Here is a 26,797-nt window from a genome sequence, read left to right on the forward strand (position 1 = left end):
ATTCTTGAAATTAAAAAAGTAAATTATGAAACATTATAATGTATAAATTAATAGTTGGGTTAGGTTGTTGATGAGAATGTAAAATTTGATTTTTGTTGGGTTGGGTAAATATAAGAGAGAAAAAATAATATTTTAATGAATAGTATTGTTTGGTTGAATTGTGATTGGGAATGGCGTTATGAATCCCAGTAAGTCGCATCCACATTTTAGATGATTTAACCCATTCATACATAGAAAGCCTTACAAGTGAAACTGTTTTGACATAATCATTAACTAAAAATGAACTCGAGAGATTCACAAATAGTATCCCTTGTCACTTCACATATATGTCATGTTCAACTAGAGAAAGAAATATGAAAATTGTTACATTTACATTGATAATTAAGTTATCACACACGTATCCATCATAGACCGATTTAGTCACGTAATCTATTAATTTATCAGCTAACCTTTATGTACCCTTAATTGCTTGCGGGTTTCAGGTTTCGTTAAAACTCAAAGTTAGTGGAATTTATTTAGTTTACTCTTTAAGGTAATAATTTTCAATTTTTCCATTAAAAACTTTTAGTTCTTCAAGTTGGATGCAAACAAATTGAGTTCAAAATAAGCAGAACAAGATATTCGGTAAGAAAGTCATATATTAATTTTTAGTTACTAGATTCCATTGAAGTAGTTCACTATTTTGTATTTGTATAACCTTATAAACTATGTTTTTACATAAGCTTTGTTTGGTTATGGGTTTTTGTGAGATAATTGATAGCTTCTATTTGGAAAACTTTTGAGTCATTCTTATGTTTTATCGCTTTTGTGTTTTCATTTCATAATTTTTCTTCTTTAGCGACATATTATTTCACTTTTATCTCTTTGTGTTTTTATTTCATAGTTTTTCTTCTTTAATAACATATTATTTCACTGCTACTCTTACATTACACGAATATTTAGAATATAACTCATAATTTTTGAAAAATCCCCTATTAATTTATTCCCTTAAATACGGACAAATAGATCCTCCCAAAGTAAAAAAGTCATCAACATCATATGTTGGCGCTTGGTGTATACGTTATTTCATTCGGCCGGATACTGATTATTATTTTTGAGGATGGTTTGGAATTCTTCCATGTTCACGTTGTATCGAACCAATAAGTGAAATTAGAATAGCAATGGTACAGTGGATGGTGGGAGATGATTTTTCAGGAAAATTTAACTTTCAATGTAAAGTTATACTAGATATAAAATATAAAATTTTTAGTTTAAAGCTGAAGCTATATATGGGTGAGAGGGTCAACATTGGCTATTTTTTGACCGTGGATTTTCTATTATCCAATACATAAATATATTTTAGAGAAAAGTGACAATGTGGCTGTTAAATAATTAAATCGGATATAAAATCTTTAACTAATAATTTATATATATTATATATTATATATATTATATATTATATATATATAAAAATCGATCCCCATGTTTTTTATGGTTATACACCTAAACTTAGATATTTAATAGCTATATATTTTGTAACCTCATATTTTAAACTAGTGATTTATTTGTTGACAAATATATATATATTAAAAGATAAAAATAATTTAGCAAAAAATAATTTATTTGAGAAAATGCTAAGTATAGCCTTAAAAACTTTAATTTAAATGTATAAAATAGTTATACATTTCATATTAAAAGTTCAATCATGAATTTTATGGTAATCTATCACTATTTTATTCACCTATCATAACTATTTTAGCAAAACCTTTTCATTAGTAGGATAAATATAATAATATCTTAACTCTTAGATTCTTTTTAGAGAACTTTGTAGGTAGAGGATCTTTATCCTTATTAGAATCGATTATATTAATTACCAGCCCCTTGAATTACACTACCAAAGTGAAAGGCAAGGTATTTTCACTCAAAACTCAAAAGTCAAAACAACACAACAAATCAGTAAACTACCTATAATTTGCGAGTATTTGTTATGTTTAGAATTGACAAACCACATCCAAATCCTTTAGAACTTCAATTTTAATACTAAAAATCTGTGAACAATTAATGTTTGAGTGGGCTAATTAACATCACATTGACATGATCTTGAGAAATGAATTTGCAACACTTCATCCTAAGAGGCAAGAGCCTCAATCAAGTGGGCTAACACCACATTTACGTGATATTGCTCTCAAATGTTCAATAATCTGGATTCATGATGTTTCAGTTTCTCAATTGTCATCGTGTGTATTACCTTTTCATCGATTAACTATTATTAAACTTCTTGTGACCAATTTCACTTGCAGTTTAACATGGGAAATAAGTTGGGCAGCATAGCACATTTCCTTCTGTTGTTCATCCTTTTGTGTAGTCTGGCTCTTTTCACGCCAGTAGACGGCCTTATTAGGATCAAACTAAAGAAAATAAAAAGAAATGAAACCAACCATATTGAATCAGCTCTCAGCATGCATGATGGAGATTATTTGGACGCCTTTATAAGGAAATATAGCCGGAGAGAGAGTAACCTTGGGGATTATGAAGACTCTGACACCGTATCACTAACAGACTATAGGGATGCTCAATATTTTGGTGAGATTGGCATTGGCACCCCACCTCAGAAGTTCACTGTGATCTTTGATACTGGTAGTGCCAACTTGTGGGTACCATCAGCAGATTGCTTCTCCTCGGTAAGCTTGTGATCTTACGATTTAAAGCATCTATATTAAGAAAATATAATAGTTAATGTGGGTGATCGAATTATGATGCATCTACAGGTATCTTGCTCCTTCCACTCGAAATACAAGTCAAGTCAATCAAGCACATACAAACTAAATGGTTAGTGAGTTATTTCTGTGTTCCGAAAGTTACTGCATTTTTAATCAACTCTTATTAATGTTTTTTAACCATTGTCTTCGGTTATTAGAGAGTATATCTATATCTATACTATATTATAAAGCAGATTTTCCTTAAATTTTTAACATTGAATTTGAAATTTTCAATATTGATTTTAAGTATTTCCCCAAAATGTCCCTCCTATCTATTCTATATTTATCTAAAATAACTATAATACCCTTTTTCTCTCTTCAAATCTCAACCAATCATCTTTTTTCTCTCTCCTCCATAAATCATTTATTCCTCCAATTCATTCAAAATCTTTTATCTCAAAAACGTACATCGATAAATTATAAAAATTGTATGGGTGTTCTTAAAATTTCATGCTATTTCATTATAGATGTCATTCGATATACTTTCGAAAAAATTTTAAATCCGAGGGCGGAGCCCGTACGGCTAAGGCATTTGACTATCATACTCTATGACATATCAACTCCTATAACCTATCATACTCTATGACCTAGGTATCACCCCACCATCTCACCGCCGCAACGCGCGGGTACCTGCTCTCGTCATTTATAAAGAAATATTAACATAACTTCATTAGTCAGAGTAAACTAAGAGCTATGGACCAAGGCTTATTTTGAAGAACCAGAATTTATCTTTTATTTTTACTAATGAGAAACTGGGAAAGGCTAGCTCCAAATAGCTCCGAAAAACCCCTTCTAGACTTGCCAAACACACATCAGGTGATTCTGTTTAAGCCTTTTGGCTATCACAGGGCCGGGTTCTTTTAACAATCATAGTCTGAACTTTTTAGCTCTGGCCAACCCGAGCTTTCTGCATCTCTAGCCCAACACACTATCTACGAATTTCTACGAATATCATTTGTGATTCCTACAGGGAAACCAGCTACTATCCAGTACGGTGATGGATCTATATCTGGATACTTTGGTGAAGACACTGTCAGAGTTGCTGATATAGTTGTTGAGGATCAGGTGAATTTCATTACATTCTCTTAAGGTTGCTGCATGCTTTTCAAGTCGCATTCAACATGGTAAATACGTCAAATTTTACAGCATTTGAAATCTATGCTCTAATCAGATGTTCATAGAGGCAATAAGAGAGTCTGATGATGAGATATTTTCAAAGGCGAAGTTTGATGGTATCCTTGGGCTTGGATTCAAGGAAATCTCTGTTGGCGATGCTATCCCAGTATGGTATGTAGATTTTCGTGACATTAGTCCCAATCCTCTGTTTAACATTTTTTATTTTTGTGTATTCTGATCTTACAGCTACATATTGTGATTTTTTTTCCCTGCTTTCATTGTGATAATTGTATCACTAGTAGAAATGTGTTCATTCTTTTTCATGTAGACATTTTTCGTTGGTTTAGGAGTCATGCATGGTACTTGGTAGAAATCTCTTATGTTTCTAAATGTTTTACAGGGAGAACATGGTTGATCAATATCTTGTAAAGGAGCGGGTGTTCTCATTTTGGCTGAGCGGAAAATCCGAGGAAGGTGAAGGGGGTGAAATCGTCTTTGGTGGTGTTGATCCATATCACTACAAGGGTATGCATACGTATGTTCCAGTCACAAAAACAGGTTATTGGCAGGTTAATTCATCTAGTCCATAAAACTTGTTCCACAATATAAGACATATATGTTTAGATTTTCTAAATCAATCTGTCCAATGAATCTTTTCTAGTTTTACATGGACGATGTTCTTATTGGTGGAGAATCGAATGGTAAGAAACTGATGCACGTTCAAATGATCTATAAGCTGGGTCATGCATAAGGTATTGTGTTTTCTTACTTTTTTTTTTTCTTGAAGGATTTTGTGAAGGTGGATGTTCTGCAATTATAGATTCGGGAACTTCATTGATAGCCGGCCCAGCGGTCTGTACAATATATTTTATTCATAATCTGTTGTACCGAGGAAAATGTTGTCTTTTCATTTTCCATTTTACCGGATTTCGTACTGGATCAAATTATATTATATTTTGTTTTTTAAAAATGTGTGATCATATTACCAATTATCTATCATATTCTTAATATGCTAGTCTTCATTTGTGATTTTTGCCTTTCAGAGTGTGATCAACCAAATAAATCTTGCCATCAGAGCAACTGGGCTTATTACTGATGAATGTAAGAATTTTGTTAGCCATTTTGGGAACCTGGGATTTGATATGGTTGCACAATTGGTAAACGACTCCCTCCTGTTCTTGCATCCCAAGTTAACTGAATGTTCTGTTTCTTACCTTTAGTATTATTTTCACTAAAACAGTTTAAAGACCCGAAGAACCTTTGCTCCAGAGGTGGAATCTGTAGTGAAGGTGGGGGGAGTTCTAGGTAAGATTTTTCGGGTTATCTCATTTTTTAATTGAAAATGAAGCATGGTCTTAATTCATATTATTACAATCTACACAGGAGATGAGTATATTATTGATGTAGATAATTGACCGAATAATTAAATCATTGATCATATCTGTGATCCAAAAATTATGCAAACTGTTCTATGTACAAGCATACAAACTAGTTGTCTGTTGGAGTTCAGTATTCAAATACAATGGAAGCAAGCAAATGATAACTATAACCACATAAAACTTTTACAAACCGAGCTAGTGTTATTAATCAACTTGTACTAACAATAGCTACAAGAGAAAAGAATACAAGAAACTTAGAAACATAACCTTAAAGAGATTTCACAACGCAGAGATATGTAGGCTCAAAGAGTCAAAGTAGAACCGTTGTTTCGGGGAGACGCACAAAGTTCAAATCATGAATGGTATGCTTCCCTGAGCAAAATTCCTGCCCTCTTTCACGAAACCAAAATTCCTCAAAATCTGGACCTTTTCTTCACCAAATCACCACACCACAAATCCTTGTATGTCGAGTGTTCAATACCATTAAATCTAGAGATTAAGAGCAAGAACTGATGGATGAATAAAAAAAAAAACCCAAAAGGGGCTGTTTGGTTCGTCTTATTTTGGCATAAAAAAGGGAGAGAAAGAGAGTTGGCGAGAAGGTTGAGTGAGTTGGTAGGAAAAATGATACCCTTTGAATGTATTTTGTGTCATGAGATGGATATAAGATGTCATCATCGCCTTTTGCTTTTCTCTCTTCCCTGCCATATCGAAGCACTCATCACCCATACACTGTACCAATCAGTATTGCGTATATGGGGTGAGCATATCAATTTGTTTGGCACGGATATCATCCCTATTTGAAACTACATAAACAATAGACATTTTGTTTGATTAACTATTAGTTAAATTTAACTAATTAATTAAACAAACACAAACTGTACATAAATTATTAGACTAATTGATAAATGTCTAATTAACTATTCTCCTTTTGAAAGTATATATTAAGTGATTAATGATCGGTCTAAGTGTAACTGAATAGGGTAAGTGGACTTCAAATTATTATGTCATAGACATATCTTTGAATCATAATGTACTGCGGTCAACTTATTACCAACCGAGAACATTGATTTTAGCATTGTTATCATTTATCAATGAATGAACCCTCCCATATTTGTAAGTGTGCTTCAGTGAAACAATATTCTGTAAATTCCTTCTTTCTTTACATCCACGTGTACAACAATCGACAAACTTCAATATTTGTTAAATCCTTGAAAGCAAGGATTCTCCTAGCCCACACTCTAGGTACCGAATTTGATATGAAATGAGAAAGTCAGTCATGTCCTCTGCAAATGTAGATGAAGCTATTAGTTAGTAGTTTATATTGTATGGATCCTCTAATTTTTTAGACAGAGTTTATGTATAATTGCATCAATCTTGTATGATGCACAGTATTGGCATTAGGAGCGTTGTCGACAAGAGCAATCGTTTATCAGCAAGCGTACAGTGCAGAGCATGTGAGATAATATTGGGATGGTTGCATAAAGAGCTTGCAGAGAACCAGACACGAGAAAGTCTCTTCAGTTTGGGGCGCGAGGTGAGTTCCCTTCCTGGTTTTTGGTAGATTTTAAAAAATTACTATGTTGTTTATATTTATAGGACGAGTCTCATGTTGCAGCTATGCACATTGCTGCCAAGCCCAGTGTCAGAATCTACAGTTGACTGTGCAAAACTTTCTACTATGCCAATTGTTTCGTTTAAAATTGGCGGCAAAGAGTTTGAACTTTCGCCTCATGATGTATCATTCTACCTATATCTGCTATCTTACACAATTCCCTGAAAACACGATCTTTGATGATCTATATTTAACTTTTAGTTTTTTGGTTTGACAGTACATATTTAAGGTTGGCAAGGGTTCTGTTGCACAATGCGTTACTGGTTTCCGTGCTTTGGATATTCCACCTCCGGGTGGCCCACTCTGGTGACTAATTTCATTAGCACCAAAACAGTTTTTACATCCGATTAGAAGTTTTGAAACCATGTAGTCTTGAAACTTAACTTTGACCTACTCTTATTTGTTCATGTGATGCAGGATACTCGGTGATGCCTTTATGCGTCGTTACCACACTATATTTGATTATGACTTCCTTAGAGTTGGATTTGCAGAAGCGGCATAAATGGGACGTCTCAAACATAGGTGTTACTGCTTTTGGTGAACTGTTATCATTGCTTGTGTATCTTGTAAACCTATTTCTAACACTTATTACTAGTAACAAGTACTGTACTTGGCTTTGTGTGCTCAATGCTAGCTTTGGTATTCATTTTTCTTTGAACGAAATGCACTTTTGGTCCCTGTGGTATCACACCATTTGCAAGTTTCATACAAATGTGTGCAAAGTGGTGTTCGTGATCCTTGTGGTATTACACAAGTTGCATCCTTGATCCAAAACTAACTGACCGTTATTTTTCACCGTTAAGTATAACATGTGAGAGGCACGTGAAGGGTAAGCATGTCATTTACACAAGAATGGACCACTTTTGCAAGTGACTAAATCTTTATTTATTCTTTTTTTTTGTTTGTTTTTGTTTATGTTTTTCTTCCTCAAATCTCTATTCCAATCGCAGGTTTATCCTAATTCAAACAAAATTTTTTGAAATCTAAATTCGTATATACATTGCTCATTACTGATTACACTCATATATATATGAGAAAATCTAATATGTAATAGAAGGCATATAAAATAAAAAGGAATTTTACTAAAAACAACCCTTTTAATATGATACTGTATCTCCTAAATGTATAATTTCCAACAAACTATAACTCATACAATTAAATACTTGTTTACACATGTTTCCGCATACAAATCAATTAAATATTTATTACCCCCATTATTGTTGTTGGCACGCTCCATAGTGCATATGAAAGAAACCACCGAAGTCGTTATCAGTTGATCACCACTACTTTTAAGATTGTTGTCTACAGATAGAGTCTCATACCCTGGTTTTTTTTTTTTTTTTTTTGAGATTTGAGCTTCTCAACTTTTTTCGTCTTTTGTTCTACAACTACCCTTTATATTTTCCAAATATTCAGTGGCGACTTATGGCGATATTAGAAGGGTGTTACTCAACTGCAAAATCATCTCTGGCAGATCTGGCGAATCTCCGTCGACCGAAATTCATGGTTTTTGTTTTCAGGGTATGGAATTTAAGATCTGGTGTTCAAGCTTGGTTTAGTGGGCTTTGTTTATTAGGGAGGTGGGATTAGGAGATTGAGGTTTTAATGGGGGTGGGTTGTGGTAGTTTTAAACTTTTAATGATAATGGTGATAGGAGAGATGTGAAGAGATTAGGATTTAGGAAAGATTGACAAAATTAACATTTTTTGTTTGTTTGTTTTTGAGTTCAACAAAGTTAGTTGTGGTGTTGATTTTTGAAGTATGAAATCAAAATTCTATCTTTGGTTATCAAAGATTTATGCAGTTATATTTTTTTTACTTATAATTTTTATATATTAAAACAAAAACTTAGTTGCAAAAGGCCAAAAGTGGTTCGTTTTGTGTAGATGACAATTTTGCCCCTCATGTGCCTCCCACATGATACACTTAACGGTGAAAACTAAACGGCAAATTAGTTTTGGATTAAGGATGCAACTTGTGCGATACTACGAGGACCATGAACACCACTTTGCACACATTTGTATGAAACTTGCAAATGGTGTGATACCACAGAGACAAAAAATACATTTAGTTCTTTTTCTTTTTACAACAACTTGGTAACTTATATTTGAAATGTGATCTACTAAAATTCTATAGAAAAACATTACCATATACAAGTTAACAATGTTAGGGATCAATTTCCACTTGAGACAGTTACATTTACACGATTTTCTTCTAACAACAATCCAATTGTAGCAGAGCCCTATTTTATCAGAAATTAGTAAGTCGGGTTTAATAACCAAGGCTTGAAAGCATCTTGGTCCTGTTCTTCAAGAGGGCCCCAAAATGTAGTTTGGATTACATCTAACTGCTTTTTGTTGGTGTCAGTGAGTCCAACATTATCAGCCCCAACAAGGAAGTTAGTAGTTCCTGAGTGAGTTTCCACCAATCAAATACAGAGGACCAGTCCTTCATGGCAGTGTTGCAGTAGATAAACTAGTGCTTGGCAGACTCCGAAAAGAGAAAGCAAACTAGGCAAAGCACGAGGGGCGGAACTACATTGAGAGTTACCAGATTGATAAGAACCATTCATTCTTTCTGGCTAGCAAATTTGTATGTTTTTCCTATTAAATTTTTCTTATTTTTACAAAAAAATTACAGATATACAATTAAATTTTTAAAAATTACATTGTACCAAAATCGGAGTGGACAACTGACCCCGCTGCCCACATAGTAAATCCGTCCATGTTTGTGCAAGTGAATGGAAATGGAATTGCCAAAAGAGCCAAAAACTTCTGAAAACCACTAAAAATGGGCAAAAATCCTTCAAGAATTGCCCAAAAGCATAGCAATTTAGTCGTCATGCAGACTCAAGTTTAATGTTAAAACATTTGTGCTGCAGGGCACTACAATCCTGGTTGAGCCACTACAAAGCACAATATGGAGATAGAGGTTGAGATTGGCTGAACTTGGCAGTCAATCAAAGAAGATCCTTAAGGAGAATATATTAATCTTAAAGGAGCATTTCTTTTTCCCTTTTAGAAGGTCATCGATATCGGTAGAGATTAAGCACTAAATTAGTAAAGTAACACCCTGATGTGTAATTTCTAATCTTAAATTTATAACATGCATTACCTAGCTATTGTCTACTACACATTTGCGGACAGTGTATCCGATTGTATGCAATATAGTTGATTTGGCAAATCCGAGGTCGAACACAAGGACTTATTTAAGCAATTGTTAAAAATAAAGTAATTCAAATGAAAGTGGTTTTGTGACCGAATTGTCACTTTGCAAAAGTTAGAAAAATTATTAGTAATCCCGAAAGATTAATCGAAATATGATCCGGTATGACCGGAGCAGAGATCGTCCTCAAACGATACAAAAATGATTTAATGACAGTAATAATTAAAAGGACACCTACTTGGATCAGCTTACATGTCAATCATCAGGTGTAAACATTACTTGCATATTTTGAACGACTTAACAGGTAATCAAGATGAACTTTCGTTATACTTGAAACTTTAATTGCTCGAAATATAGTTATCGCTTTCGCGAATAATTTCTATTCAAAACAATTAGGCATTAAGAACCTAAGTTGATTTTATGATTTAATCTTTAAAAGCTTTCTTCCGAACTGTTTATTCGCCTAATTAGATTCCTCTATCATATACGTTTACACACTCAAAATGAATTTAATTGTTAAAAATCTTTATCGCTAGTTTCTTCCGAACTCCAACGACTTTAGATTAATTAAAGACCGATTAACCGTTTCATAAATCAATTGACAATGACATATATTTCTTCCGAACGTCTAATTACAATTATCAATCAACAAATATAAAAGATAAAACAATATTTAAACTCAAATAAATGTGGTTATTCGATTAAACATAAAAGTCTTGTTCAGCAATTGCAAGTAACATCAAATCGACCCTATGACATGTTCACTACCCAAGTAGGTGTTAAGAGATTTAACCTCTCATATTGAAAAGTTAAAAACAAACAATAATATATATAAAGAGATATTGTACCGAATGTAGAAATCGTTCCAAAAATGACTAAAATCGAATACGGAATAATGAAAATAATCCAGTCGTGATCTTGATCTTCAAAGATGGTTCTCCGGATGAAACCCCTCCAAAAATCTCTCCAAAACGGCTGCTAAGTGAAAGTTAGGGCTCAAGAATGTTTTTGCAAGCTATATATACTTTCCTAATTTTGTGCAGAATCGGACCCAGTTGCGGCGCAATAAGGTTTGACTTGTGTGTTGACTTTGACTTTCGTTGACTTGGCCTGGATGAGAACCGAACACATTGCGGCGCAGCTAGCTATGTTGCGGCGCAACTTAACTCTCTGGAATTTTGTTGCGGCGCAATGCCTTGTTTGCCAGCTTTGACTTTTGTTGACCAGCTGCATTCTTCATCCAAATGCCTTGGAAACTATCCGTTAGCACTTATTTCACCTCAAAAATATCGTTTTCTCTAAAATTATGCTCAAGTACCTGTTATTTTCTCTGAAACACTAACAAATACAATAAACGCACCAATTGTATATTAAAACGACTCATAAAACATGCAAAATCAACTAAATACATTGTGGGAAATGAGTATAAAATACGACACATCACACCCAATACTGTCTCCCACACATTATGGAACCCAATTTCGTCTTTGATGGGGTGAGGTGAGTTATAGACAGCCTTATGCTTTCAGAAAACGACATCTGGCCTACAAGGAATAAGAATCGAGTGCAAACATTGAACAACTATTTTATGCTGAACAGAAGGCATTCATGTTTGGAGCTTCAAGTTCAGGCAACCCTCTAATTATGGCCAAACGAGTTGATTGAAAGAGTTTATAAGACCGGTATTGAGCCAGTCATGATATTAAAAGAGACGTTTTCGGTTTCCATGTTCGCCTTTGAGCACTTATAATTCCGGTAATTTAATCAACTTAATATGAGTATATCAAAATTATCTGACTAAAATTAAGTAAATAGGGCATAGGGGGATTCGAAAATTAATTAAAATCAACTAAAAACTAATAAAGATTCGGTAGAATCAATTGACGAAGTTGATTTGTTATCAACATCTGTTCAAAAAAAAGATTTGTTATCAGCATATTCAAAAGCTCATCCAGTTGGAATTCATTAGCAAGTTTATTTTATGGAATACACTGATCAGGGGAATTTAATATCGAATACATTATAGGGTCTTGCTAAATAAAGCGAGATGCCACATACAGTGGCGGACCCAGAACCGGAAATGACCCGTATCATAATTTTTTTTTCACTAAACTTGTATAGGCATAAAGTAACAATAACAACTAAATTGTTACAATTTTTAGCATTTTTAACAGATTTTTGGCTATTTTTAATGTATGTTAAGAATTTTTGGCATTTTTAGTAGTTTTTTTTTATCATTTAGTTATACAGATACTCTTTATAAGTTTTATTGATAAAACAATGTTCCAAAAGTTTAGAGTTGGTTACAAGACCGGTATCCCATATTTATTTGATCGACCCGTAGCACCAATAAAAAATATATCATTTTTCAAAAAAATTTGACTACATGAAATTAGCGTACCCGTAACCCGGGCTACCCCTTAGATCAATGTAGGTCCGCCCCTGACCACATAAGATAGTTGTATAATTACCATAAAAATTAAGGATGTACTTTTGATATAAAAGATTTTTTTCTAACAAGTTTTTGGTGATTTTTTTGATGAATGGTTTGATTAGATGGCATTATACTAATATTCAAATTAATCAAGCAAAGTCATGGTTTACATACTATAATGCCATCTAATCAACTCGTGCATAAAACAAATCACCAAAAACTTGTTAAAAAGAGTCACGTAAACATTAATTCATAACTCATAAGATTAAAATGACAAGTTACGTGAGATCCATATTCATTCAGGTGTTTTTCATCTCAAAAGTATGCACCATAATTCCTTGCGGTTTTTATGTTTCATAGTATGTGGCCATTTATGTTGTGATTTAGGCAAGTAATTTACTTTCTAAATTATCTTAGTTAATATGCATGATTAGAAGTCTTATGTGTTTAAGGTTGCATGCAATCAATTTAAGTTCAAATTTCTTTCGTATTGTACAATAACCATTCATTCTTTCTGGCTAGTTATTTAGCTTTAATAATTTAACCTTAAAACATTAAAAGTTTTGAAGCTACATTGCATTCACTGTGAGTCAGCCTCCCTAAAAGAACAAGAAGTTGCGCGGTAATATTGTAAGCATTTAGTATGTGTTGCTTCTTTGGTAGATATACTTTCATGATATGCACTGTTGCAAAACTCTCCGATTTGAGCCGAGTACTCGCTACTCCTTAGGGCGCCGAGTCGACGGAGTGAGTACTCCGAGTACTCCCCACCTTGGCCGCTTTGGCTCCCCGAGTACCATCAGTATAAGTTAGCAATGTTAGCCTAAGGTTGAGTATGGAATCGAAATGTAGAAATGACAACTGCATATAATACTCTCCACTCAAAAAATATAAATCTGATGTATTTGGAGGTAAACAACTATTAAAGTATATATATATATATATTAATTTTTTTTTTTTTAACTATTAAACTATTAGAGTTTATGTGAAGCACATTTCTTATGTTTAGGGTAGAGACAAACATATAGAAGTTTAAGTATATATTCCTTAATATAGTTGCAATAGAATCTCAATGTTTGTTTATTTTTTCTCTTTTTTTTTTTTTTTTTTTTTTTTTTTTGAGAACAACATCACTATATTCAACTTTAGCAATTCTGATGCAAAGGTGAAAGGCCACCAAGTCAATTTAATTAAAGTCATTATAGTTGAAAGCTTCTTTGACTTACAGGTCAACATGGGAAGTCAACTGGAAGCCTTGGCAATTTTCCTATTCTTATCAACTTTTATATGTACTCTAGTCCTTTCGACATCAACCAATGATGGTCTTATTAGAATTGGAGTGAAAAAAGTGAAATTTGATGACACCAATCGTGTTATTTCGGACCTTGGTTTAAGTGAACTCGATATTTTGATGGAGTCAATTAAGAAGTACTCGTATAATCAGAGTAATGTAAATAAGCTTGGCAATTCCCAACTGTCTGATATGATTGCATTGAACAACTATATGGATGCACAATATATTGGTGAGATTGGTATTGGCACCCCACCTCAGTTGTTTAAAGTGATCTTTGATACCGCTAGTTCAAACTTGTGGATACCATCGTCGGATTGCTTATTATCCGTAAGTTTGTTTTGATCTCTATATATTTGTGATATATTAAGCATTACATGATATGCACAAAAGTTAAATATGCTACCATATGTTATGCTAATCTTTCAGGTATCATGCTATTTTCACTCAAAATACCAATCAACTTTGTCAAACACCTACAAAGCAGATGGTTAGTGAGTTATTCTTGGGGCCTAAAAATTCTTTATACTATATATCAGATACATTCATTGAATCTTTAACTATGATAAGTTATATAAAACACAATCGAGCAAAGTACCGTAAAGTGAAATAAAGACTAACACATGTAACTTTTCGAAATAGTTTCGTAACCATACCTTTGTGAATTGTGACATTCCCTAAGGAGTCATACGTACAATCTGCTCATTGACAACCCAGGATCAAATACTACTTGGTTCTAAAATCATATAGACCTTGTTCATTTTTCTTTTGAACCTATAGCATTTTTAAAACAAATTATATATCATGAAAAAAGTTACATTATGCCAAAAATATCATGTGATTTACGTGAAACATCGGGCACCATCCTGGGTTTGTGCCTGAACCTGCGCTTCTATTAGTAGTACATTAGTCCTAACTAAATTTCTGTAATTATTGATTGCCACATATCTTGAAGGGAGGCCTGCTGATATCCATTCTGGTGACGGGTCAATTTCCGGATACATTAGTAAAGACAACATCAGAGTTGGTGATCTAGCCGTTGAGGGTCAGGTGAATTGTACAACCTTTTTCCACATGCCAATATTTCAGTCTGAGTCGATTATATTTCAAAGGTTGTATTGACAATGTTCAATATCTAATAAGGAATTCATCGAAGCAACAAAAGAGCCTGGTTTTACATTTTTAGCCGGAAAGTTTGATGGTATCCTTGGGCTTGGATTCAAGGAAGCCTCTGTTGGCAATGCTATCCCAGTATGGTATGTTTGTGATGTAGATTTCTATGTACTAAATTCGTTGAACTATAGACTAAAAGTCTCTTTGCCACCGGATCAACAAGATTAAGTAACTAATGTATAAGTGCGGAGATTCTTATACAAAAGCAATCAACAACACAAATACGAATGTGAATAAACTGGAACTGTATATTACTTCGGTAAATGCAATTACAAGTAACACACCAAGTTCGGAATATGAAAAACACGAAAACGAATGGAAAATTCCACAAGTTGCAACCAAAAACTCTCTCTCTCTCTCTCTCTCTACCGAAACCTAAACCTTACATCTATATAAATAGGCTTAAACATAGACCAGACCGGGCCGACGTCTGATGAGTCAACCTCGTGTAGGTCGAGCTCGACCAAGTCAACACAAGTTTGGCCAGGTCAACACGAGTTTGACTGACATGAGTTCAACTTATTACATGCGAAAACTTAACGTTCATTACAAGTACATATTGAATAGACTCAAGACAAATTTCTATAATGATGTTGTCACCCGGAAATGCACCAACAGACTCCCTTTGACATCAGCATTTAGAAATTTTCATCGATCTTCAAAGTCTTCACTTGTAATGCATGGAAATAGTAACAGAAGTGCCCAATCAAGCACTCCTTGACTATTGCTATCACTTATGACAATCATTAGTTAAAAAAATCTGCAATCAACAAATTTTTGTTAACTAATAATATTATGTCTTCTTTCGGTAAGACTTGATCTTTATGCGCTGCACACTGATCTTCAAACCTCAAAATCTCTGTATCCTTATGACAATTAACAAATCCATTACTCAGATTGTAATTCTCCCCTTGAACAGTAACATCCAAATTAAGCTCCAAGCAATATTATCACGCCAAACATCGTCACTTCAAAGTAATACAGACATCATTGCCTCCTCATGCAATTCAGATATCATCACTCTAGACATTATGCAAAATAGCGTCGCTTAATCTATTTTGATCTTCAAGCTTAACCGATATATGATAAAGAAGTTGAATCTCCAACAATCAGCATCGAATTTAATCAGCTCTCACAACGATAAGAAATTCTATAACTTGAATTTCAGATATGCAGCACTCACAAGATCCATGTCTTCAACCACTAGTGTCTGACTTTGTCTTGTATCTTCATGAATCCACCAATCACCTGAAGTCTTTAATATTAAATCTCTCCCTCAAGGTAAGCATCTCCAAAATACATAGAGAACCACTTAATCTGCAACCTCTTCGCTAGTCACCGGATTAATCATCTCTACATCATTGGCACTAAATAAAGGTTTGATTTTCAATTACTCGGCTACAAATGATTAACTTTATCACAAAAGCTTTTTGACAAAATCTCAAACGCATGTTAAGCAAAGATCATCAACAGTTTACTCGGAGTTTCAATCCCGGTCTTCAATTTTCATCTGATTCATCTGAATCACCTAATCTTTAATCAGGCGCCTTTGATCCAAAAACTAGGTCGGACACATGTTACACAAATTCAAAACCAAAAAGATACCATGACTAAACCCCGTCGAAACACCACGATCTTCGTTGCTACGAACACTAAAGAATTTTGCAAAACATGGAAGCTTTGAATTTTTATCCCCCCCCCCCCCCCTTTTTCTCTACAAAATTCTTAAAACAGCCTATATGTTTATTTTTGGTTACAACACATCTCCCATTCTCATCTTCATCCAACGGTTGTTCACATATGCAATCCAGAGATAACACAGTTGCTCATTGCTATATCAATATCATGACACAATTGTTCACATGTACAATCAAAAGATAACTCAATAGCTCATTGCCAAAACAACATCATGACACAGTTGTTCATGTATACAATCAAGAGATAACCCAGTAGTTCCTTGTCAAAACAACCTTTTTATCTGGTCTTAAATTCCCTCTAAGATTTCTCGGAATCTTCTATAAAGGATAGACCTTTAGTCGTCATTGATTCGAGTTGTCTAAATTTAGAACCTAAAGTTGACCAAGTTTTCAAGTCTAATGCTTTATTACATAAATCAAACCAAAACTCAAAGAGTTTACAAGTTCAATATTCCAACAAGCTTAGACCAAGACTAAATCAAAATTACAAGTTCTTGACAATTCAAAAAGTAATAAATTAGAATCCAAAGTTGATCAAGTTTACAAGTCCAAAACTAGATTAACAGATATCAAACCTAAACTCACAAAAGTTTACAAGTTCAATATTCAGACAAGTTCAGAACCTAAACATAAACTTCCCAAGATTGCAAACTCTAAACCAAAACTCGATTAACAGATATCAAACCTAGGTCGAGCTTGACTTGGTCGAGCTAGGAAAGGTCGAGTTTGACTAGGTCGAGCATGAATAGGTCTTGGTCGAGCTTGAATAGTTCTTGGTCGAGCTCGACCTACACGAGGTCGAGCTTGAATAGGTCGAGGTCGAGCTTGATAGGTCGAGGTTGACTAGGTCGAGCTCGAGTGGAACGTGAGAGTCTTGACCGAAATGAAAACCTTGGAGAGTCGAGTGTAAACACCTTAATCGTTGTTGAAACCTTAACCCTGAACCAAAAGATTACCTCTAGTGGCTTTGATACCAATTGAAAGTCTCTTTGCCACCGGATCAACGAGATTAAGTAACTAATGTATAAGTGCGGAAATTCTTATACAAAAGCAATCAACAACATGAACACGAATATGAATAAACTGGAACTGTATATTATTTCGGTAAATGCAATTACAAGTAACACACCAAGTTCGGAATATGAAAAACACGAAAACGACTGGAAGATTCCACAAGTTGCAACCAAAAACTCTCTCTCTTTTTCTCTACCGAAACCTAAACCTTACATCTATATATATAGGCTTAAACATGGACCGGACCGGGCCGACGTCTGATCAATCGACCTCGTGTAGGTCGAGCTCGACCAAGTCAACACAAGTTTGACCGGGTCAACACGAGTTTGACTGACATGAATTCAACTTATTACATGCGAAAACTTAACGTTCATTACAAGTACATATTGAATAGACTCAAGACAAACTTTTATAATGATGTTTTTCATCCGGAAATACACCAACATAAAAAATCAATTCTATAATATATACTTCTCTAGTTGTTTAACTATCAATCACTAACTAATTACTATATAGATTTTTACCATATGTTGGATTTTTCTTTTCATCTATCCTTCGTTAATTGGTCAAGCGATTTTCTCGACATAGTTTTTATTTATATTATTATTATTATTGTTATCTTCAAATATATGTTAAATAGGGACAACATGATCAATCAACATCTAGTTAAAGACCCCATGTTTTCATTTTGGCTTAATCGAAAATCAGAAGAAGAAGGGGGTGAAATCGTGTTTGGTGGCGTTGACCCAAAGCACTATAAGGGTAGGCATACCTACGTTCCAGTCACAAAAAAGGGTTATTGGCAGGTTATTTATCTGTTCTTTCAAATCTGATTAATAAAGAAAAGGTATACTTAATTCACCTATATATGTATGCATTCTGAATAAAAATTTTCTTTCTGGTTTGCTAGATTGATATGGGAGATGTACTTATTGGTGGGGGGCCAACTGGTATGACCATGATAAAATGTATTCATAACCTGCAGGTTGCATTTGGGACCTTGAATGATGTTTTGTGTATTCTTTTAGGGTATTGTGAGAATGGATGTTCAGCAATTGTAGATTCTGGGACTTCACTGATAAGAGGTCCAACGGTAAGTACCATTCTAAACTTGGATACATACGAGTAGTACTTCTTTTTGAGAAGTGCTTTGTATTCCCATTTGTTTCTTAATTATATTGGTGTAACTTGGGTCTGATCTTATATATATTGTCCCTTGATTTCTTCGATTCGTAATCATGCTCTTCTTATTATGTACTGGTTGCCTTTCAGAGTGTGATCAGTGCGATAAATTTTGCCATTGGGGCGAATTCAATCGTTGGTAAAGTATGCAAGCAGGCAATCGGTGTATTTGCAAATGTTATATTTGGTTTGCTTTCTGCGGCGGTAAACAACCTTCCATTCTCTTGCTGGATTATGCCTAGATGCTTCTTTTTCTTATCATTTGTCTTCATCTTTCATATCAGGTTGATCCAAAGATAATTTGCCCCGTTGTTGCAATATGTCCTCCTGGTAAAGGACATGATGATACGCCAGATTTCTATGGGTAATTACGTCTGTTTTACTTGCTTGACTTATTTTACTATGACGTTTTAGTTTCTCAGTTTAAACAATCTTTTAGGTTTAAGTTTTTTGTTTATATAAGTTGCAGAAATACTCAGTTCATGCAAACAATAATTTTATCTTCATGTGTATAGTAGCATGAACATCAACAGTGTTTTAGATGTATCGGCTCCAATAAGGTGCACTATTTGTGAGTTGATAGTTGGTATAATGCATACTGCACTTGCAAATAATGCGTCACGACAAGTGGCTATAGGTCTTATAGGCACCGTGAGTTTCCTTATTCGCGTTTCATTTCACAAATAATGTTTATATGGATTTTCATGTGACTAATACGTACAAAATGTCCGGCAGGCATGTAGCTTGATTCCGAGTCCAGTAGCAGAACCGACGGTTGACTGTGCAAGGATTCCTTCCCTACCTACTATTTCATTTATCATTGGCGGCAAATTATTTGAACTTTCGCCTGATGATGTAATTTGTTCTACTTATATGGATCTGCTTCCTTTCATCGTCTGAAGTCGATATAAACATCTTATATACCCTTGTAATAATTCATCTTTGTTTTTGTAGTACATAATCAAGATTGGCAAGGGTGCTGATATGCAGTGCCTTAGTGGTTTCACTGCTTTCGACGTCCCTCCTCCCAATGGACCACTTTGGTACGTGTACAAAACAACTTGATAGGTCATCATTGAATCTTGGCCTTTGATTTTAATCCAAGGGCCATGATTCTTCTAACTTGACTCCTCATCCCTTTTTAACGCTGCTTTTACTATACAAATGTCTAAAATAAAAGCACAAGACTTTTTAACATACCTCATACCCCTTTCACCCAAACCAACAAATGTGGAGAGTGAAGCTCGGACCCGGGTGGGAAAACCCAAGATACCAAGACCTTACCAATGGGTTGTCAACATATGCAAGTTTTTTTTTCAAACTAGAGAATTCTAGTTCAGCTTTTAAATATTCACACTTCCTATTTTTAATACCCAATTTGCAAGTTGATAGACTTTTCTGTACTAATTTGATGTAGGATACTGGGGGATGTATTTATGCGCCGGTACCACACTGTATTTGATTATGGCAATATGAGGGTTGGATTTGCAGAAGCGGCATAATTAAAAGTTTATGTTATACCTAAATGAAATAGTTTTAGTGAACTTACCTTATTTTTCTTGTATCTTGCAAAAACAACAATATATACATATTATGTGGAGTTGTTCAAAAAGGATATGTGACCCATGTGGGAAACAAAAAGAAACCTTGGCCGGATTTAATAACTAAAATTCCGAATTTTATTTATTGCAAGATAAAAGTTCCCGATACCTAAATAGTTTAAGGATAATAAATATCTGTATGTATACTATGATCATGATTACTATGATGATGTTCTCCTTTAAGGATATAAAACCAGACTCAACATAACCTGAAACCTAAATGGAAACCCGAAGCCCGGACGAAGATGTGTTCATGTGGTTTGGGTCGGGTTTGACCGGTTTGGGCTATGGCTAGAACTAACCGGTTTGAACCGATTATTGGTTTGGCATGTCATTTGTGACAAACTTGTATATATTTAATCTTTTAGCTTTATTTTCCATCTTTTTCTTCATGTTCGGCAACTCATTTTTTTCTAAACAACTTTGTTATGAGAAAGATATGAAATTGGAACTTGTGTTGTTGTGTGAGAAGTGAGAAACTTTGTGAAGAAATAAGGAAAGCATCTATCAATATAAAAATAATACTTTACTTATTAAGCTATTCTCATATATGACATTAATAAGCTTTAATATATCATATATGTCTAATTAAATTTTTAAATATCAAAAATGTCATTATTAAACTTAAAAAGTTTAAATATATCAAATTTACCCAAATGATTAAATTAAATTTAAAAAAATGTTAAAGTCATTTAAAAATATAAATAACATTTGTAATTGACAATTATACCCTCTTTTTGTAACACCCACTAAATACCATCAATACTCCATCTACTTAAAACAATTGGAAAAAAACTCATTGTTGCACAACAAAATACGCAGAGCTGCCATCTTTAGTCCTTGCTACCATATTTTAGTTTCAGTTTATACTTAGGAAGTTACTTTCATGGAAATGACGATGATAAATACAGTGTCAAATGATATATATATATATATAAAAAAAAAAAAAACTCAATTATCGGTGACACGGTCATATTCTCCCATCTTAACATGGACAACTCATCCATGATCCATATCTACACTATCGCCCATCTTTATTGCTATACGGCTATACCTAATAACAACGTAACTTTCTCCAATACAAAACAAATTACTATCGTTGATCTTGTAAATACATTTTTGCCTTCAAAAAGCTCAATTCAAGAATGAAAACAATAACATACATGTACTGTAAAAAAATATCATGCTTCCATTCTCAACCTATTCTAACATCAAAAAAACTAAGAAATATTAGCCAAAGATATAGGTGCTTCTTTACCAAAATATCTCATTGACCAAAATAAAAAGAATGACGGACATATGAAAAATTAATAAGAATGATCGATTGCCAATTTGCCATCTTGAAAAACAATATAAGAAGATGAGTAATAAATATTATCTGATTAAATTGATTTTTAGATAACGAGAAAACGAACAGTGGTTCAATTTGATAGTAGTAGGGTTAATCACAAATATGACCAAACTATTTGATCTTATGGAGGGGGAAAAAGACAGACCAAATAAAATTTTTGTGTAGTTAGGGATTCTAAAAAAGGTTATAATTGTCAATTACAAATGTTATTTATAGTTTAAAGAAATTTAACACTTAATTTTATTAAATTTAGATATTTTGATAAATTTGATATATTTTAAGTTTAATAATAACATTTTTGATATTTAAAAATTTAATTAGGTATATATGATATTTTGAAGCTTATTAGTGGCATACATAAAATTTTCCCTTTTACTATTATAACTGATTTTCTTTAATACACACTTAATAACTACTCTCACCTAATTATACTTTCATCTTTACTTCATTCTCAATTAAAAAAAAAATATTAAACACACACATACACATAAATTGTCATAACCGTTTTCAAAACACAAAATCGTGACCTATCTTCAACAACCTCATCTCTATGACATCAATCAAAGATGACAACGACGAGCATTATGATGACCTCAATAAGCAATAGCATTATACATTTAGCTTTTAAATTTACATGGAATCTCAAAGGCCCATTTAACTATTGGATAATAGACTACGGTAAATAAGATTATATTTATATTGATATTATATGATAGAGTTAATTTCACGGATCGTCCATGTGGTTTAATAACGACACGGCGATCCTTTATTAAAGATAAAGTTTTAGCTCAGTCATTTTATTTAACGATCGTCAAATGGCTTCCGCTTTCTCCCACACGTGCAACGAATAGCACGAGTGGGCCGAGCTCTAAAGATCATTGGGCCCATTATTATATTCGGAGGAAGAAAACGACAGATTTCAAGGACTAGAGGTAGTTATGTATGTTGTATTTGTTATTTAGTTTTTACATAATTAGCTAAATATATTCGTTAAGTTAGGTTATGTATTGTTTAAATAAGGCCTACGTGCCTGATTTGTAAAATCTAGTCTTAAATTTATAAACAAGAAAATACTAATAATTAGACTTCTACACACAGGCAGTGTACCTTATCATGTATAGTATAGCTATCAGTAAGTCCAGGATCGTTCGCAGGGACTGATTAAAAGTAAGCGAGTTTAATGTAGTTTGGAAAAGGGTTGGAATTTAAGGACTATCGTCACGTTGGGTTTTTTTTTTTAAAGGAAGTTAGCAAAGATTAAAGTTAGCAATTCCTAAGAATTCAATTGAAAAGAAGATCGTTGTAATCAAAATTAATTAAAAGGTCATCTATCTAGAATCCGTTCCACAACTAGTTCCGATTGCACATGAATTAAGCTCAAACAAATATAAGTTGAAAACAATAATCGGGACTTAAATAAATTACTATACTTGGTCACGTGAGTACCACCCTATCCACTAACAAATCCATATTCTTTACTTAAATCCCCTAATTAACTAGTTCTGTTGCAAGCGTGAGTACCACACTATTCACTTTACACTTTACCTAGGGTATGTTTGGCGAAAGTAGCTGTAGCTAGGGGCTGGGGCTGAAACTAAAAGTTGGAGCTGGAAGCTGAGGGCTGGAGCTGGAAGCTGGGGCTGTAAATTTAAAGCTTGTATTTGTAGAAATTTGTTTGGTAAACAAGCTATAAGATGTGGCTAAAAAATGTAAAATTACATTAATGGGCTTATAATTTAATTTTATATAAAAAATAAAAAACAAAACAAAAATATTTAAAATATTTCGATTTCATACTTAAAGCATCACATAAAATGATATGTCAATGACTATTCTATTTCATACCTAAATTCATACAAATATATAAGTCGGAAAAAAAAATATACGTCAATAATTTGAGAATTAAACATACATATATTATGTTGCATATGGACAAGTTGAATAGCATTATTTATTAGCTACACATATGATGTATTTGGATACTCAGCAGCAACATACATAAAGTGAGTCATATAAATAACTTGTACTAATAACTTTGTACTTAGATAATTACATAATGCACACTAACTATATAGACTTTCTAAACATACACACATATACACCATAATGTCTTGGTAATACTCCGTATGTAACTTACATATGTTAAAAAAAATGGTAGCATATAATGCACATAATAATTTATCGGCCTCGTGCACTCCAAATTAAAGTAGCGATATCATTGCGGATCTGCTTCATTATATTAGATGCTCCATCAGAAGTTTCTCCGTTGTTTGGGTAATGACCACGTACATCGTGAAGTTCATCTCGTGGTATGAAATTTGGATGTTGCTCTAATCCCCTAAACAACATATCATCTTTAGAATTATTACGAATGTAGTTATGCAAAGCAAATGTTGCAATAATGACGTCAATTTGAGTTTGCACACTAAATTGTGGCATTCCTTTGAGTATTTTCCATCGTTTCTCTAAGATTCCAAATAATCTTTCAATGCAACTTCGAAGAGATGAGTGAGACCGGTTGAAAGCTTCTTGCATGTTAGCCGGCGGTTCATTTTCAAATTGAGATAAATGGTATCTTGTCTTGGAATATGGAACCATATATCCTTGTCTAAATGGATACCCTTTATCAACCAAATAGTATCTACCTGTTAAATAATTAAGTATAAATATATGTGAGTTGTAACATATCAAATTAATCATAGAGAATTGATATACAGTAGTAAGATGTAGCAACCTTCCGGTGGGTTTGGAAAATTCATTGACGGCGTGTTGATAGCATGAAGAAAAACACGTGTGTCATGAGCGGATCCTTCCCATCCAACTGATATAAACGTAAAACACATGTCGAAATCAAAAGTTGCCATTACATTAAAAGTAGGCACGCCCTTTCTACCTATGTAGGGCACAACAAACCCACTAATGGGTGAAAGCGTTGTTGTAGGGCGATGTGACAATCTGCCATTTAAATTAAGTTCTTATGCTAACATGCTTGTAAAAAAAAAAAAAGGTATTAGTACTTATAAAATGAGAAAAAGAGAATGAAGAAGATAAGGGATGCTATAATTTTAAAGTAAAATACTAAAATGCAAAACGAAAATTTTTTATAATATGGTACTTCATTTTAAAATCTAAAAACTAATTAAGAGTCGTTACCTTAAAATACGGCATATATCTGTTATCGTCAACTATTTGAGGTGGTATATGCTGAAACGTCGAATCCTTTGGCTTTATAACTTCATGTGCCAGACCATTGAAACATTTTCCTCTAGCAGTAATCGCCTCCAAAACATCATGAAATGCTCTGCTAATAGTCTCCCCTGACCGTTGAAAACGCTCCCCGACAGTCCTATTCGATACACCTAATGCGAGTGTATATAAAAATACCCCTAGCTTTTCAACAGCGTATCACTTGGCTTCAATCCATATTTTGAGACTAGTTCATCACATAATTTCATAAATACATTGGGATGCATTCTGAATGCATTAACACATTGAATGGGGTTACCGCTCAAAATTTCATCTATCCAAGATTTACCTGTTTGTAAAGATGTCATGCATGGCTCCTTGTGCATATACTTATAACAGTACCAAGCTGCTATCGCCCTTTTAGTTCGTGAAACCGTTAGCAAATATAAATAATAGAGTCTTTTTCTTTTTCTTTCAATATCCATGGTTACGTTATAATATGCCACAAAAATTAAGCTGCCAAAGAGATCTGCTCATAAAGCTCTTTGTTGTCCAAAACAAACATATAAATTAGCGTGCCACATAAATCTGATCATAAAGCAGCATTTTTGCTGTCTAAAAACATTCATAAACTTGAAAAACAATCAATTTGCAGGATAGTAAAACTTGTTTTGTAGCAGCTATGTTAAAACATGAAAGATATAAATCATATTTCACAATTAACAAAACAGAAACATATACCAAGATATTTAACTACAAAGTCATTACTCAAACCAAAATATAACACTTAAGTCAAAGATACAATAAGCTCCAAATGAAGTTCACATAACTAAATGCAAAAAAAAAAAAAAAAAAAAAAAAAAAAAAAAAAAAAAAAAAAAATCCTCTACTTTTGCTGCTCACAAACGACAGTAAAAAAGATACTTCAGTTTTCATGTTCATGTTTATATCGCAACCATTTTAGCCTACCAGCATCATCGGGGAGACTCATAAAAATTTCTCTTTTAAGCGCATCTTCAAATAAGGTAATTGCAAAGCACCATAACTCATCTTTTTCCATTAATCCGTTGTTCACCATGCTGTCAACGACACTTATAGCAGCACTAACACTAAAATTAGTAGCTTGATTCACATGAGGAGCTTGATCATTGACACTAGGAGCTTGATTGACATTACGAATATCTGATGTAAGTAGCTCCAAAAATTTTTCTTCAGTAGTTTCTTGTTTAGTCATATATTCTTTAAACTTGGCAGCTCCCGATGACTCTCTCAATTTACGTTTCATATTAACATGCTTGGGTTTATCATTCACTTTGCTAGACTTATGTGAATCTTTAGAACCCTCTGCATGGTTTGAGTTACCTAGAGGATCTCGTTCCATCTCACCAAAGAAACATGGGAAGAAGTTTTCTTGTTGCTTTTCGAGATGATCTACACGAGAGGCATAGTTATTATATACTCCATCAATATTTTGAGCATTATCTGTCGTTATGTTATCATCTTCAAGATTCATATAAGGTACCTGATTAGTAGCACTAGGGTCTATAGAAGGAGCTACACAATTAACCCCACTAGCAACTACATCCCCAAATAACTTATTCCATGCTTCTTGTACTTCAATAGAAGGTTGTTTTTTTTTAATCTTTTAAGATGGGGGTTTTCCTACACAATACAAAATACTCATTATAATTAAAAAAATTGGTATGTTATTCAAATAAGTTAAATAACCTATTATTATTACCTTAATTTTCTTTTTCCACCACTCACTTGGACCAACAATTCGTCCAGAACTGTCATTCCATCCTAGGCCAGTTTCATTATGCTTTAATGACTTCCAAAGGTTGTAGTCTTGTCT

The 26,797-nt window shown here is 33.5% G+C and overlaps 2 protein-coding genes across 2 annotated transcripts; both read left to right on the forward strand.

Annotated features, from left to right (window-relative positions):
- Positions 1 to 2,279: 2,279 nt before the first annotated feature.
- On the forward strand, positions 2,280 to 7,483 carry LOC122595517 (aspartic proteinase oryzasin-1-like). Its single transcript, XM_043767885.1, has 13 exons — positions 2,280 to 2,660; positions 2,748 to 2,808; positions 3,709 to 3,803; positions 3,910 to 4,025; positions 4,255 to 4,423; positions 4,516 to 4,555; positions 4,642 to 4,706; positions 4,898 to 5,011; positions 5,095 to 5,159; positions 6,626 to 6,770; positions 6,852 to 6,971; positions 7,066 to 7,154; positions 7,266 to 7,483. The coding sequence occupies exons 1-13, from the start codon at positions 2,286 to 2,288 to the stop codon at positions 7,348 to 7,350; spliced, it is 1,539 nt and encodes a 512-aa protein (XP_043623820.1). The 5' UTR covers positions 2,280 to 2,285; the 3' UTR covers positions 7,351 to 7,483.
- Positions 7,484 to 12,988: 5,505 nt separating this feature from the next.
- On the forward strand, positions 12,989 to 20,416 carry LOC122595771 (aspartic proteinase-like). The gene is made up of 14 exons (XM_043768208.1): positions 12,989 to 13,077; positions 13,676 to 14,068; positions 14,168 to 14,228; positions 14,694 to 14,788; positions 14,882 to 14,994; positions 18,263 to 18,428; positions 18,533 to 18,572; positions 18,651 to 18,715; positions 18,895 to 19,008; positions 19,089 to 19,168; positions 19,320 to 19,455; positions 19,540 to 19,659; positions 19,759 to 19,847; positions 20,222 to 20,416. The coding sequence occupies exons 2-14, from the start codon at positions 13,682 to 13,684 to the stop codon at positions 20,304 to 20,306; spliced, it is 1,551 nt and encodes a 516-aa protein (XP_043624143.1). The 5' UTR covers positions 12,989 to 13,077; positions 13,676 to 13,681; the 3' UTR covers positions 20,307 to 20,416.
- The last annotated feature ends 6,381 nt before the right edge of the window (positions 20,417 to 26,797 follow it).

This window comes from Erigeron canadensis, chromosome 4 (assembly GCF_010389155.1).
Source record: "Erigeron canadensis isolate Cc75 chromosome 4, C_canadensis_v1, whole genome shotgun sequence".
NCBI classification, from domain to species: Eukaryota; Viridiplantae; Streptophyta; class Magnoliopsida; order Asterales; family Asteraceae; genus Erigeron; species Erigeron canadensis.

Bases quoted from the DNA above. Each gene is read 5' to 3' on its own strand.
- LOC122595517 (XM_043767885.1), top strand. From the start codon at position 2,286: ATGGGAAATAAGTTGGGCAGCATAGCACATTTCCTTCTGTTGTTCATC. The intron at 4,556-4,641 runs GTAAGAAACTGA...TTTTTCTTGAAG, and splicing joins TATTGGTGGAGAATCGAATG to GATTTTGTGAAGGTGGATGT. The intron at 6,972-7,065 runs GTATCATTCTAC...TTGGTTTGACAG, and splicing joins TTGAACTTTCGCCTCATGAT to TACATATTTAAGGTTGGCAA.
- LOC122595771 (XM_043768208.1), top strand. From the start codon at position 13,682: ATGGGAAGTCAACTGGAAGCCTTGGCAATTTTCCTATTCTTATCAACT. The intron at 14,069-14,167 runs GTAAGTTTGTTT...CTAATCTTTCAG, and splicing joins CGTCGGATTGCTTATTATCC to GTATCATGCTATTTTCACTC. The intron at 19,456-19,539 runs GTGAGTTTCCTT...AATGTCCGGCAG, and splicing joins CTATAGGTCTTATAGGCACC to GCATGTAGCTTGATTCCGAG.